This window comes from Acipenser ruthenus, chromosome 4, assembly GCF_902713425.1.
Source record: "Acipenser ruthenus chromosome 4, fAciRut3.2 maternal haplotype, whole genome shotgun sequence".
Classification (NCBI taxonomy): Eukaryota; Metazoa; Chordata; class Actinopteri; order Acipenseriformes; family Acipenseridae; genus Acipenser; species Acipenser ruthenus.
In genome coordinates, this window is record NC_081192.1 from 5,880,214 (window position 1) to 5,896,785 (window position 16,572).

A 16,572-nucleotide genomic window follows, 5' to 3' on the forward strand; every position below is an offset into this window, starting at 1 on the left:
GTATTTAGTGCAGTGTGGCACTGAGGATTCCCACAAAGCACTGCTAATGCACCTTAATCCTGACCTGCAACCCAACCTCATATTCAGCCCTAGGCCCAAGAGACTGCTAAATTGTCAGACTGTGCCAGATTGTGTCGTTGTTTTGTGACGTGGTCTATCGCCCTCCCCCCCTCCCTCCCCCAGGGATAGGGTTGAGGTTACCCACTCATTTCACTCGTAACCATGGATACAAACCCCAAAAGGATTCACATCCAGGTCTCCAGAGGTGAAAAGCTAATGAATAACCCCACTGAGCCAACCAGCCACAAATCTGGTGTCCATTCAAAAGCTTCACCCACTCACTCCAAGGAAGGGTCAGCTGTGCCATTAGGCTACTTGTCTGTACACAATACAAATAATCATCTATGTTGTGGGAGGCCTGACCACGGAAGATTCTAGATCCCTGTACAGCTGCAGTCGGGCTAAATCCGAAATCCTAAACAGCATTCAGGGATGGAGATGGACTTATAGACCAATAGCTGCATGACACCAACAATGCACTGTACAGGGAACCACCAACACATCTATACTCAGCTAATTAATTCAACAGCTTGACCAGGTATATCATGGCAGCCACCGTACAGGTAAAATGTGCCCTAAACCATATTGAACCTATAGGTCAACAGTATTTACAATTAGTGTGCATGTACAATAACTGTTTTGTGTACCCTATCCTTACTTAATTGGGTTCTAAAAACTAAAAATTCACGTTTTTTCTTTAAAAAAAAAATCTTCCCTGTTTACGCACCGTTTAAATACACCTGTCTCTCTCATCGAAGACCTCCAAACCAAAGACTTTCAGTTGTACCTGAAATTGACTGATTGGCTAGCATGAGAATGCAGCAAGTGGCTTTTTCACAAATGGTTGGTCAGTCAATTAATTAATTAATTATACCCCTAGGTAGGCACCACAACTTATAAAAAATACTTTCAAAAGTAGTTTCAAATGTGTCATCATAACAACGAAGTCCCAAGTCCCATATGCAAGTTCATAACCCCTCAGCTCCAAGCTAGTGCCATTGGAAGCCCACATTGTTACTTTTTCCTCTAGATCAATCCTCAGAGAATGCACAATTGAATAAATAGCCAGTTAGGATAGAACTATGTGGTACTTTAACCTCACCAAAGTGGCCATAAGCAATGCTCAAATGCATGACAAATGCAACATCAAAAATCCAAAATCCCTAGATACCAACAAATTTTGCTTGATACTTGTAGATCTCATTAACATCTATCCATCGTTGGGTGATTTTTTGGAGTACCCCTACACAAGTTATTCCGGCCTAAACTTGGTACAAATTGCAAAAATTCAAATTTCAAGGGGGTTTTTCACATAATTTGAAAGACTGTTCCTAAGTGTCTTGCAGCAATACTTACATTTTAGGACCCACATCCCCTATAGGGTAAAGGGTTAGGCTGAAGTTCGAATAAAACTCGTCACTTACCCCTCGTCTGGCAATTTGCGAGAAGTGAGTAGGGTGCTCCTAGTATTTTGTTCTGAAAAGCCCAATTCAGTACGAGTAGAACAAGGTGCTACACATGATGGTAGCATCTAAATTGCACCCAGGGTGATTTTTTGATTTTTCTGTTCAAGGTCCCTTTCTCACTTTAGGTTGACACGGTCACAGGTTGAAGGGGATTATTTTTTTTTTTTTTTAATAATGGCTATCATTTCTGAACTCAGCGTGTCTGAAAACCCCCAGGTGAATTTTTCTAGGAGAATCTGAGATACGGACGGGCAATGGCACTGCTTGAGTTGGCACGGAATGACCCATTACAAGAAATGTTTTGGGAGTTCCCTAAGTGTGGATCGGCTGATGAAATTCCAAATCTCTTATGTTACTGTTGGATTTCTTCCTCATAGCATCACTTTACGAAAAGTATTTTTTATACCAAAGAAGGATTCTTCATATTCAATTCCTGTTTTCAAAAGGAAAATACTACTTTCTGTCCTCTGGGAAATTTTGTAAGCACGGTTTAAAGAAGTTGACTGACCGCACACAAAGAAGTCCTAGAAAGTCCTAGAAAGTCTTTATTATCTGCATCAGAACAACAGCAAAACATGCATACAGCTAATAATTTGATGAGAAACATGCATGGAGCATTGGGAAACACTTTGAGCCAAAAGCAAGCCTGTTAAAACCCCAGCCCCTCACAGACAATTTCCGCCTGGGGGGCTGTGCCCTTAAATAAATCACAATATCTTCCAAAGTATAGACAGCACAGGTATGGTTCAGGGCTTGAATTCAAGGTAACCCCTTGGGCATCAAGACTAAAACCTCAGGTGTGATAAAAGTCTTACTCAGTACCACACTGGAAGGAGATATCCAGAAAAAATACATAAAAAAACAACAAACGCTTTTCATTTTTTTAAGTTCTATAGTCATTTTTTCAACTTGTAGCATATGAAAAGAGCCAGATTTTTCCAGTGCTTCATCAACATGTCTACTATACTGGGTAATAATTTGGAACTGTTTGAACAAAGGGATCAAATTCTACAGGAGTTTTTACAAAGCTAAGCCCAAGGGTCCCCAAACCTCTCCAAAAATAAACATTGTGTAAATCTTTATGTCCAGTGATACACTAAGTTCTAAAAGGGCTGTTAACTTCTGGCACCTCACATGCTATCCATTGCCACATGCATTTTTTTTTTTCCCCCTTATCTCATTCAGTAGGTGGGCGTGTTTGTTTGCACATCGATTACTCTGTAATGGATTGGGCTACAAACAAAGTAAAGGTATGAATGGAAAGCTTGTGACCTCCCCTACAACGTGATCAGGGAGACTTTACCGTCATCAAGGTTGTAAGACCAGAGCAGCAAAACGCAAGCTAGTCGATCGCATTTGTTTTGGAAGCATGGGGGTACTAGACACATTGCGAATGGGATATCTCAGCGGTGAAATGACCGATTCGAAAAATTCCTTCGCTGTTTGACGGTAGGAAAACAACGATTTTGATATTGAGTCAGCTTTTTTTTCTCTTTTGCTTTTGTAATAATATTACAAATGAGTTATGAAATATAATGGTTTACGTGCAGTTCCGTGTTCCGCCCGCGGGACTAGAGGGCGTAAGTACAATAGCAGGTCAGGTCAGTATTCATGTTTTATTCAAATCAAGTCATTTCACTTACATTGTAGATACTTCTGAATAAAACAAATGGGCTCAAGACTTAAGTATGGTATGCCCCCGCCCCCCCGCGTTAATGTACATTAACATATACATTAATTATACATACATTGTATACATTAAGGGAAGCTGCAGTAAGCTGCCACTTGCCATTTGGTCACAGTACATACTTTTTAGTTAAGGACTTGTTTATCAGTGTCACTAGATTAGTACAATGAATATTTGATCTCATTCAAAAAATTACTGCCTCATTATTTTGCTCCCTGACTTACACATCAAAAGATGTCAGGGGCCATGAGTTACTGTAAAATAATGGACACTACACAGGCAAGTATACTACTGTACATGCACAATTTAACATCAACATGGCCAAATTAGTAAATGATCAAATACCACAGTACTATTTCATTACAATATTTAAAAAACACAAGTTACAAAAATGAATGTAATTATTAACTGTAAATTCAGAGCATTGCACACAGGCCCTTTTGACGATTATTGTCACACAAGTGAGCATTATACTGTAGAATCAACAGGTTTAGGGTTCTTTTCAAATCATGACAGCTTTTATGCACAGTACCAGACCAATGACAATTAATCCCACAGAGATATTCAATCCTGTTTTACTTCATTAAAAATATTTTGCCAGAATGAGTAATAAATAAATAAATAAATAAATAAATAAATAAATAAGGCAAAATATAAATTTAAGTGGTGCATTGGTGCACAATTTAATTTATATTGCCAGGTCTCATGCTATTTCTGAACTTAAATAAGCTACCCTAATAAATCCAGCATACTGCTCAACAATTAGCAATACTGTAGGTAAAGAATATTGTTCAGGAGAGCAAGAATAATGGTAATCCCAACTGGGAAATCATGATATTATGGAGAAGAGTAGTAAACGCCAATTTTAAAACGCCAAATTTAAAAAAAAATTTAAGTGGTGCTTAAATTGCCATATTGAGCAGGGTATTTCAAATTACAGTGACAGTTACATTAAAAAAGAACTGGAAATACTGATGCAAAAATCAAGTATGTCAGTACAGTACCATAGCTGTAAAAGCACTAGTCTGTTTTAATTGGGTCACAACAGAAGCGTCTGAGAGAGTTGAAAAGCAGCCCCCCCCCCCCCCCCCCTACTCCTCCAAACTGGCATTTCATCCAAACCAGAATATTCTTTCTGGGCTTAGTATTAAGATGTAAAACCTGCTACGTTTTTAGCAATAAACACCCCACGATGTTCAAGTGTCTGTGTTTCTGTGGATTTTGTGTTGCATTAAAAAGAATCCTTTATTCACTTTTCTCCTTTCTGAGACAATCTGAATTTTAAGCAGGCATCAGGTACAGTAGGTCGCTTTAATTTAAATGGCAAAAGCAGAAACAGGATATTAAACAGCTGCAATGCCTGCAGTGTTATAAAGGGCATCGTAAATTCTATCAATTCCATGGTGTTTAAGGTAGCTGTAAAGACAGAATATCAATGTAGCTGCAGAATGATTGTTTTTAATAAGAGGGCTCTGATTGGAGTTCTTTCAAAAGCATTATTAAATGTTTTAGCACTCTATCAACATGTGCTGTAGAATACCCAGACAGCCCAGACAGACAGAAGAGGAGAATATATAAAAGTGGTGAAAGGACTACATGGAAACCATTCAAAATCAGGCCATGGATGAGGGTTTGACAGACGAAGACTTCAGCCAGGGAGCTAAGGACACACCAGCCCTGACTGCCTGCTGGAAAAAGATGTTTTTCTTGCAGAGTACAAAGTTCCTTTCTTAATGGGCATCTGCGGCCAGTGTGGTCTAGTGAGAGTCAAGGGGCTAAGGCCAGCTCACCCCAGACTGCAGCGCGATTCCCCTAACCTCCAGCCCACCCAGGAGGAGAACGGTCTACAGCCCAGGGGATGAGCCGGTATATTAGAAAAAAAGAAAAAAGAGAACTAAATTAAAATAAACACTTAACATAACGTGCTGCATTACAGGGTGTGCTTGCTTTCGTCACTCCTTTCCAGATCTCTGTGTGGATATTGATTGTGTAGTTAATGCTTTACAAACAGTAAGTTCAGGACAGTATGCAGCTGCACCTTGCTAGTACAGACCTATCCAAAAAGACTCATAGCAGTAATTGCTGCAAAACGTGCTTCTACCAAGTACTACTTAAGGGGCTGAATACTTATGCAACGAGTAAATTTCATTTTGTACATTTTCTTTGCAAGTTTTGCTGACATTCCTCCTCATATAACAGTGTTCAGTTAAACCACTACAGCTTTGAATAAAAAAAAGCTTATTTGAAAAACTCACATTATTTGTAATTCAACAAAATGTGACATTATTGGTAGGGGGTAAATACTTCTGCAAATCACTATACTACTTCTGCAGGTAAACTGCAAAGACAAAACCAATCTAATCCCAAAGGTTCTGCAACACAGCTATCTAAAAGAATGTGACTGGGAACAGTACTTAATATTGTAACCCGTGCTTACTGTACCCACAGTGCTTTTATTCTTTATTCTGAAAGCTGCTGACTTCCTGTTGCTCAAGGAGAGGTACACACACCGTCATGAGCACCCAGACTACATGTTTACAGCAGCTGCAACTCATGTCAAGAGCATGCAAGAACTGGGCCAACAAGATGGTCACAAATATGTATTTATTTTTGCTTTGAACCCTGGCAGCTCAGCAAACTTTTTTGGAGCTCTGGGATGCTGAGTTTTTTTCCCAAGGTGATTGCACAACTGTCTTGTTTTCCACTTGATACGTTTTGGGGTGTGCAGCTCTGAGCTGCCAGTCTGTAGCTAATTATTCAAGCACAGCTGTTGCCAAGGATAAAAAAAAAGTGTACAAAAGAGAGTGGACCTTTTCTTTCTTTGTGTTGTGATTTATATCTGTACAGACTCCATGCTGTGCCATTGATGTGCTGTGTGAATGCAACAGGAAATGCACAATACACAATATCTTGAGAATGCTGCTTCTGCCTTGTTCTTGCCTAACAAAAAATGTGTCACAACAATTATTAGATACCCTGTAACTCAGCTGCTGAAGTATGATCCTGTACAAGGTAATATTATTATTCTAAAAGAGTGTTTCTCAAATGCAGCCACGAGTGTGACTTTGTGCTGCCACAACAGCCTGCCAGTACTCCATTAATAAACAAGTACCTTAATTGACACAACTTTCATTCACTTCTTTGCTGTCACTGTTCCAACTTGCATTTTCATTCCTCATACTGCTTCAATTCCTGTTAGCTGCTATTGACAAGTATTAACATTCATCATCACTACAGGTATTGGCCAAGCTTTCATTCCGATCACACTTCATTTCAGCATTTCATCTCCGCTCGTTTCGCTTTGTGTCATTGCTCACTGGTTAATCGTTGAGAGATGGCTTTAGCACTTCAGTAGCGCAATGTGAAAACATGAAATAATATTTATTTTTTGTGCTGGGAAAAATATCCCAATATTCGAACGAACATTGCACCAGATATATTCAAAGCCAAAGAAATATCTGTGTCTGCCACAAATCACATGGTTGATAGAAATTAGAAATACCTCTCACAAAGTGTTTTGTCTTACATGGATTGACCACCATGTCAGACTTTGGCAAGGAAAAAAAAACGCTCCTTCCAACACAACTGCTCTTGACCCACTACTTAAAGTTTTTGGCAGCAAGAAGTAGAGTCCAGATTAGGATGCGCACACAACGCACTGTGCCAAACAGGACTCTGAACTGAGCTAGCACACTCTCTTGGGTCACTGCTTCTGGGAGAATATGGTATATCTATACACAGCATGCACTACTGTATTTCAATGAAAATAAATACCTGTTTCTTCTCACCTGTGCCAAATCTTTGCCTCACAATGGGCCATAATAAGAATAGTAATACTAATGCAAAGAGCCTCACACTATTACTGTACATAAAAACTCAGATATAAAAGACCTGTCTATTCTCAAGCATTCACTCAATTCAGCTAACAAGCTCATTTAGAAGACCAGATCACCCATTGACGTAAATAGCACATGCTTGCTATTGCTGTCTCGGCTGCCTGATTGATTTCTTTTTTAAACAAGATATTCAATTGTTTTTATATTTTGTAAACATTTCCAGGGTCATTAATGAGCATGGGTCCCTGCCGAGTGGTATAATAGATGACCTCATACACATGGATGTCTGTTTCATTGTCAGAGCTGCAGCAGTGACAGGCGTGACCTTTACAATGTCACACACAAGCCAAGCGCAACAGGCACTGGCTCAGTCCCAGGGCTTCCAAAAACACAGTTGTGTCAGAGATGGATGCCAAACTGAAAAGCCAGTATTTAAAGCACTGTCTCGAGGATTCAACCTACTAAACCCCTAACTGACAGCGGTCTACAATTTTGAAGAGATGTCAACAAGGTCTCACAGGTCTTAAACCAGTAGACAAATTGATGAGGAAACTTTTTTTAAAAATACCTGTTCAATTATAGTACTTTAAAAAAAATGTCCAGAATACAGAGGGGAGTGGTAAATTGTGTTTTATAATCTGTTATTGCGCTGAATTGTGTTAACATAGGTCCTTGTGTCAGGAGCCTAACAGATATTAGGTCTGCAACAGATATTAGGTAGATATTAGGTCTGCAAGCTCAAACATAAGCAGGTGCTCACAGCAGTACTGCTCGAGCCTACAGACACTAAGCTTGGAATCCAGCTAGGCCCCAATACGCCAGGCTGCACAGGCACAGATGGCACAGAACCACTAGGCCTGAAACGGTTATGATTTCCCCTAACCGAAACTGACATTTGCAAAGAATTCAAAATCTTGCCCATGGTACAGTAGGTATGGTCTTTTTAATAATGTATGGAACAAAATGTGGCTCTACTTGTTATACTGTTAGTAAGAAGGACTTGAAACCAGGATCTCCTGGTTTATTCTAAAAGCATTACAGCTCAAATTGTTTTGGTATTTCATACAGTACCAGCCCAGAAGAAGTCACGTGGTCTTCAGTTCTCTTTGTTCTTATTCATTCACCCAGGACTGCACAGTAGTTTTACAGCTGGCTGGGGTAAAGGGCGTGACTCATCTCAGGAATCACAATTCTGCATGTAGCCTATGACATTTATAACTGCAGCAGTGTGGAGTAGTGGTTAGGGCTCTGGACTCTTGACCGGAGGGTCGTGGGTTCAATCCCCGGTGGGGCACTGCTGTTGTACCCTTGAGCAAGGTACTTTACCTAGATTGCTCCTGTAAAAACCCAACTGTATAAATGGGTAATTGTATGTAAAAATAATGTGATATATGTATAACGTGATATCTTGTAACAATTGTAAGTCGCTCTGGATAAGGGCGTCTGCTAAAAATTAAATAATAATAATAATAATAATAATAACTAGGACCTTCTGCCCTTTCTCTCAACTTTTACCACTACACTACTATTTAATTATGCCAGTCTTGACTAGGCTGTTTACTTCAACAAATTCACTGGGAAACAACACACCTCTAAGTTGCAAATGTAATAAAAGTTGTTAACAAATATAAAAAATATACATGAAAACAAATCAATTATAGGTAGAGTTACTATTCCCAACTAATTTTAGTAAACATGAATATCACTACCACCGATGGGATTTAAGTGGCAGACACTGTAGATTCATGTGACCCATTTAATCAATGCATTTACATTTTCTTTTGATTTGGGTTTTATTTTTGTACTATAATATTGCCATTCATCCTTGCATCCATTCACCCTTGCATTATATTTTATAAGCCCGGCACAAAACTTTGAGTCCCAGGGCCTAGAACTAGGAGTAAAATAATCATGTGTGTTTGACACTTAGTTCCACAACTGCATCACGAGTTTGTTTTGGACATGATAAGATTTGAGGGCTCTCCAATGAATCCAATCAATGTAACTTTACGGATTGATGCTCACAGTGGAGTCCTGATCAAAGAGGAGCATTACAGTCTTCACTCCCAAGAGATCACAACTACCACTTTATATATTGCAGTCCACAATATACCGACTTCAAATTATTTCACTGATACAGTATAGTATACCAAACAACCCTTCCTCCATGTTTCATTTTAACTACTACTACTATAGAATCTTTTATTAAAATTATGAACTGTTTCAGGTGGAATCCCAGTGCAAACCACAAAGTAAATGCTGTTAGCTCATCTGAGTTAAGTGACTGGAAACTAATCTCTAGTCTGCTGAGAATACTTCTGATCATAGTGCTTCTGAGATAAAACCTGCACGCGTTAACTGCAAGACGATGATCAGAATACATATTCACTTAATAATTGCAATCCTAAATCTAACAGTACAGTAGCTACCTATACATACAGACGTGCTCAAATTTGTTGGTACCCTTACAGCTCATTGAAATAATGCTTCATTCCTCCTGAAAAGTGATGAAATTAAAAGCTATTTTATCATGTATACTTGCATGCCTTTGGTATGTCATAGAATAAAGCAAAGAAGCTGTGAAAAGAGATGAATTATTGCTTATTCTACAAAGATATTCTAAAATGGCCTGGACACATTTGTTGGTACCCCTTAGAAAAGATAATAAATAATTGGATTATAGTGAAACTAATTAGTTTCTTTAATTAGTATCACACATGTCTCCAATCTTGTAATCAGTCATTCAGCCTATTTAAATGGAGAAAAGTAGTCACTGTGCTGTTTGGTATCATTGTGTGCACCACACTGAACATGGACCAGAGAAAGCAAAGGAGAGAGTTGTCTGAGGAGATCAGAAAGAAAATAATAGACAAGCATGGTAAAGGTAAAGGCTACAAGACCATCTCCAAGCAGCTTGATGTTCCTGTGACAACAGTTGCAAATATTATTAAGAAGTTTAAGGTCCATGGAACTGTAGCCAACCTCCCTGGGCGCGGCCGCAAGAGGAAAATCGACCCCAGATTGAACAGAAGGATAGTGTGAATGGTAGAAAAAGAACCAAGGATAACTGCCAAAGAGATACAAGCTGAACTCCAAGGTGAAGGTACGTCAGTTTCTGATCGCACCATCCGTCGCTTTTTGAGCAAAAGTGGGCTCCATGGAAGAAGACCCAGGAGATAAGCAGATGAGGTTCCACAGCATACACACAGCTCATATAAATATGTTCTTTGTGAACAGGTACTGTACATTAGATGAGGTTCCACAGCAAACACACAGCTCATATAAATATTTGTGAACAGGTACTGTACATTAGATGAGGTTCCACAGCAAACACACAGCTCATATAAATATGTTCTTTGTGAACAGGCACTGTACATTAGATGAGGTTCCACAGCAAACACACAGCTCATATAAGTATGTTCTTTGTGAACAGGTACTGTACATTAGATGAGGTTCCACAGCAAACACACAGCTCATATAAGTATGTTCTTTGTGAACAGGCACTGTACATTAGATGCTGTTTTGTAGGACTATACATAAAGGAAAATGGCTAACATTACATTTTATGTGGCCCTGCAAGTCCCTATGGACTCTTTTTGTTCAAATAAAACTAGGATTCTCTATAAACTGGAGGGGAGCCACGGCCGCTTTCAGAGATCAAGCCTAATCCACTTGAATGATAATCCGAAAGAAGTCCAAAGCATACGGTGATATATAATTGTATTACGTCAGAGACAACAGTCTCTAATCCCATGATTTACTGTATGGTCCTGCTTCTTGTAATCAATTCATGCTATCCAATGCTTGTGTTTTTACCTATAGAGTGGTTCAGGACCCTTTGGGGGGAATAAACCAAAAAGGTATTTATTTGATTGACTGAAACTGATTGCATGCCCCCCAAAGAACAAGCTGAAAACACGTCTCCCAAACATTACTATTGTTTTTGTTTATCGTTTTAAATGTTGTATAGCAGACTATACCACCTGTTGACTAACAGTAGGGCATAAGGACGCTTATTCTTCTAACTGCCAATAGGCTTAGGGAATGCATATATTTGGTTTGTTGTTAGCAAGTACCTATATAAGGAAAAAGTATCCGAGCACTTGGGCACTATCTGGGGACTCCAATTCAGAGGACAAGACAAGCCCCGCCTTGAGAAAGAGTGCCCAGTATACAAGGGAGTCATTAATCAGACCATTTATGTTACCTTATACCTAGTTGACTAATATAATCTGTATAAGAATATATGTTGCTAGAATTGTTTGCTGCTATATCACTATGCAATAATGGAGTGAGTGTAATTAAATAAACGTATTTGATATTCTGTAATCAATTTGCCATTGTCTTTACTGTGCTATTAAATCATATAAGATTTAGGATTAAGGTTATAAATATCACAATTCTTGACACAACCCCATACACTTTTCTATATATTACTAAACTTTTTCATTGTATTTGTATTTCATGTTGTTTTTTTTAACTGAGGCTGTCAATCCACATTAATGTAGAAAATGAAACATGTCTGTTCTTGGAAAATCATCACACACCATAAAGAGAAATACTGAATGCATTTCCACTTCATACTGCATTCCTTTAAGTGCTCTTCTGCCATATTTGCTGCTCCAGTCTTGCATACTGGGAGTTGGTGTTCTCCTTATCACTATGGGGGAAACACATGTGTATATCTAGTCTGTACAATAACAGCAGAAGGAAGATGCACAACAGAAATCCAGAAAAGGATGATGATAGCAAATAAATCCTGCACAAGAATGCACAGCCTGTTAACAAATGATCACATACACTTACAAATAAGATTAAGAACACTGCAAACCTATGTATGGGCAGCTCTGCTATATGGATGTGAAACCTGGACCATAAGTAAGGAGAGGCATAGTAAAATAGAAGCAGCAGAGATGTGGTTTCTTGCGCAGGATGCTCTTCAGAATGCTAAGAATTCCCTGGACGGCACGGAAAAGTAACAAAGACGTACTTAACACAGCAAACACCACCAGGAACACCTTGACACAAATAAGAACAAGACAGCTTACATTTCTAGGACATATTTTAAGGAGGAATGGGTTGGAAAACCTGAGCCTAACCGGCAAAACTGAAGGGAAGAGAGCGTGAGGGAGACAGAGGCAAAAACATCTGAACCGAAGACTGGTGGACCTAGGAGAGAGATGGAAAGCATGTGACCTGCTCCAGCGGGCAGCAGCAGGACAAGGTGTCGGAACATGATCGTCAATGTCAAGGACACAGCACCCTGTGATGATGATGATGATGATGACTACATTCCTGGCTATCGGTACAAGCTGTCCTAAAGGTATTCAATCCCATCACATTCACCAGAGAACCACAACTTCCTCATTCCAGCCAAAATTTAAAAATGACCACTTCAGAATATGCTTGTACTGTTTTTGTATGTGTGTGTGTGCTCAATTATCTGGGTCAGGAAAGCTTTTAACTAGTTGCTAGATGCACTTTGAGTTCATGGACACCGTTCATTTCTGTATTAACTAATACAGCAGGGCTATACTGTAGTGTTTGCAATTGAGCAACATCAGGGTCCTTTACTTGAGACTAACAGTCCCTCTCTCCTCCTTAAAATCTGTGATAATGTACACCTGACCAGATGATCGTTTCCCAACAACTACTGTAAAAAAAAAAAAAAAAACTGGATATGTAAATGAAAAGCTGCTACTGCAGATAACGGGAGTGTCTACCAGAGAGTACGATATCAAAAGAAACACAAAAACTAAAATACAAAGGTCAGTTAGGTAACAAGACATGCAGGCCACGATAAAATACGTACACCATCCGAATACATTCTGTATGTGTACAGACAGGCCGATATTATTATTAATGATTGTGTCTTGTAAAAGCGCAAAACTTAAATGAGATAGTGCTATGATGTATTCATCCTGTACCAATACCAAATACGTTCACATTCATCATTCTAGAACTACTTGGTGGGCTACGTGATGCTTTTGGTGCTACAGTAACGTCATGAATTTTAAAAACCATTTCAGCATCATTTTTAATGATCCAAAGTGGTACACTCTAGGGCATTTAAAACAAGGAGTGTTCAGGGATATTTCAAATTATATTCTTTGCCTTTTTCAACAACATTAAAACAAGTTGTGGTTGGCGATGTAACAGCAATTTAAAACAAAACTGAGCAAGATCAACTTGAGCAACAACACACTTAACGAAGCCACCAGCTCACACACAGCAAGGACTGCAAATATTAAGCCAGTAAAGAAAATCCTAACAGCTACAGCTACCCACAAAAGTCTTGCATCACCCAGAACTTTAGGAAAACAACTATATGAACATAATTTAGATCTTTTATTTAACATCATGTAATAAAAGACAATAATAATAATAATAATAATAATAATAATAATAATAATAATAATAATAATAATAATAATAATAATAATAATAATAAATAAAATGACAGAAGTCTACCGGAATCCATAATAACACGGTATTTCGTTTTAGATTACAAAATGTCACATTTTTCAATTTTTGTCAGTTTTTTTCGTTAAGTATAGAGAATACTACAAAGCGGTATATAATGCAACATGTTAGCGTAACATTATTCAGGAAGTTCCATTCGACTATGAAGCAAAATTAGTTAATTGGTCCAGAATTACAGTTAGTCTGGTGCTTGTTTGACCAAAGACTCTCCTTAGTCCTGCCTTAAGCCCCATGTGTAACGCTGCTCTAGTTAACATTAAGTTTGCATATTTTCTTAGGCACAGAACAATTTCCTTTGATACAAATATCATACAGCTTGCTATAGCCTGAAATTTGAAAGCCCCACAAGTATTTTAGCATATCAATATCCCTATTACATATTTAATTACATATTTATATAGTTAATAATAATAATAATAATAATAATAATAATAATAATAATAATAATAATAATTTTCAAATGAAAAAATATGAAAAACGGGCATACTATGTGTTATTTTTAGTACACGTCAAAATGTAGAGAAAATAAATCTTAGGACGTATAACTGGCTGAATTTGTTAATTTGCTTATGCAAATTACCTGCATCATCCGAGGGATGTAACATACAGCATTCAAACACAGTACTGTGTTGCCTTGTAGGCTTGTTTTTGGTCAATAGGAACAACCTTGAAGCCACACAGAACCAGTAGCTCAGGCTCTGAACCTAGAGAGCAGAGGTACTGTAGGTACATTCCGATTTAGAACGCATCTTCCAGGAAAAACGAAACACAATACTACTAGACACTCGACCAACCCCACCCCACCCCTCCCAAAAAAGCAACATGTTTACATATCGCTTGCCACAAGAATAAGGTATATTGAACCTGCTAAAACACACATAAAAGGTTGAGTGAGTATACTATAAAAAATGATTATACTCCACGTACAACCCCTATTGCATCTCTTCGGTGTAGGGTGTGTGTTTTGGCGACCATACCTTAATGATGCTGCTCCTACGGGGGATGCCAGGTTTGCCCTCCAGTCCGGCTGTTGTATTGTTAGCGATGTCTATCCCAGGGCTGCTGGGGGTCGATGGAGATCCCGATTCATCAAGCATGTCTCCCACGCCACAGTCTCCGTTTGAAACCGAGTCTCCACACTGTGCGTTTCTGTCAGCTTCATCGCCGGGGTTGAGAGGCGCCTGCCCCGGGATCTGTGAGGAAGCCACGCCGCCGTTCTCCTTCCGAAACTCCGCCATAAGAATACAGCTTATTTCTGTGATTCGATAATTTCTGTATTGTTGGTTTTTTTGTTTTTTGTTGTTTGTTGTTTTTTGATTTTTTTTTTTTTGGGGGGGGGGGGGGGGGGGGGGGGGGGGAGATTATAACAAAAAATGCAAAATATTCTGATAAAAGAGTGAATTGGCTGATGTACTGTAGCCAGACTTTAATATGCCATTACCACTAATGGTAATTCCATGTTAAGAGGATTTTACACAAACCTGACTGCATAAATTGTCATTGTGACCCGGCCAGCTAATCAAAAAAATAATAATAACCCGGTGATGACTTGCTACTCTCTTTAAGATTAAACGCTGCTGGTGTCGGAAATATTAAAAAAAAAAAAAAAAAAAAAAGAGAAATCTAAAATTAAAAAAAAAAAAATTACAGTATCCAATCGAATGCAAAAATGGGAAGCTGCGTTGCACATACCAGCCTGATATGACAACTGTGACAGTGGTGTTTAAATCTTCGCAGGAAAAAAAACAACATTATACAATCTATTCACACAATCAAACCATGTTGTCGATGTTTGCTAGGGTTCTTAATTCATGTTGCTGGACACCTCGACTCGCCGCTTTCTTGTTAAGTTTTAAGACTCCACATAGTTTAACACACCGCCAAAGGGAAAATGCACAATGAACAAAAAACGTTATGTTTCATTTCCAAAAAGCAGTACTACTGTAAAAAAAAAATTGTCGTCCTTTTAGTTGCAAATACAAGATGCTGTTGCAAGAAAACCACCTTCCTGTGACAATGGCTTTCTCTCTTTCTGCATATGTGAAAAAACAAAAACAAACATGCAGTAAATTAAAACAGCAATATTGAAAACATCTTCAGTCAGGCACCACAACGAAATGTATCTTGTTTTCGATGGCAATTCGTATTGATCGACAGGAGCCCTGGGTGTGATAGTTGTAGCAGTGGCTGTGGCTGCAAAGCTCAAAATACAAATTCTCTCACAGAGTCACACACTGACAGGCAGGTAGGTCGCATTCGTTTCCTCAAACAGACTCCTGTCGCTGGAAGCTTCTGTCTGTCAAACACTCCAGTTTACTCTTCATTAGGAAATGGCTAATGAGCCCCCGCCCATAAAGTTGAGGAGACGCCATTTAGAGTAAATAGGCTCTTCTTGTTGGCTAGCGTTGTCAAACCCCCACCTACGGTAGTAAAATAACCGTCAGTCAAACACACTTCAAGCAATTGACCAATACCTTATCGACTTCACCCACACAGAACACCCTTAGTCGATGTATGCACTCAGCGAGGACGCTGTATAAAAAACACTTTCGCTTTTTGTTGGCGGTGAAGACCTACCTGGCTGTAAAGACTCATACTTCTTCTGTCTTCAGTCAGAAGCTGCTGTCAAACACATACAGCTGTTTGGGTATTGTTAAAAAGGTTACACCAACAGACAAGTAGGTTCTTCCACTAAGTACTGTGTCCAGTGTGGGTGGGTGTGTTTTCCCAATACCACCGCACACATGGATGGGTAAGGATGCTTTATTGTTTTTTCATTGTACATTTTTTAACTAAACAAAGGGAACAGAAAAAAATGTCCGGCTTAATTTGATACATTGCTTTCTACATAATGTATAATGGTTGGGTTGCAGTTATTTTTACAATATAGTAAACATTTTAAAGAAGTATTTTGTTATTTTTTTTTTAGACAGCAAAGCAGTTGCTAAGTATGCAAAACGGATTTGCAACTACATATAAAGATAGGGTCCCCAAGGTTTACTGCACAAAAGTATCGTACCATCCGTCTATGGGGGCCACT

At 38.8% G+C, this 16,572-nt stretch overlaps 1 protein-coding gene across 1 annotated transcript in view; it reads right to left on the reverse strand.

Annotated features, from left to right (window-relative positions):
• The window catches only part of LOC117400330 (inactive phospholipase C-like protein 2), a 92,459-nt gene extending 76,569 nt beyond the window's left edge, over window positions 1–15,890 (reverse strand). Inside the window, exon 1 of the mRNA XM_034000143.3 lies at window positions 14,510–15,890. Within this exon, the coding sequence (XP_033856034.3) occupies window positions 14,510–14,770 (261 nt within the window). The 5' untranslated portion in view covers window positions 14,771–15,890. The remainder of the gene's footprint in view (window positions 1–14,509) is intronic.
• Window positions 15,891–16,572: the final 682 nt, after the last annotated feature.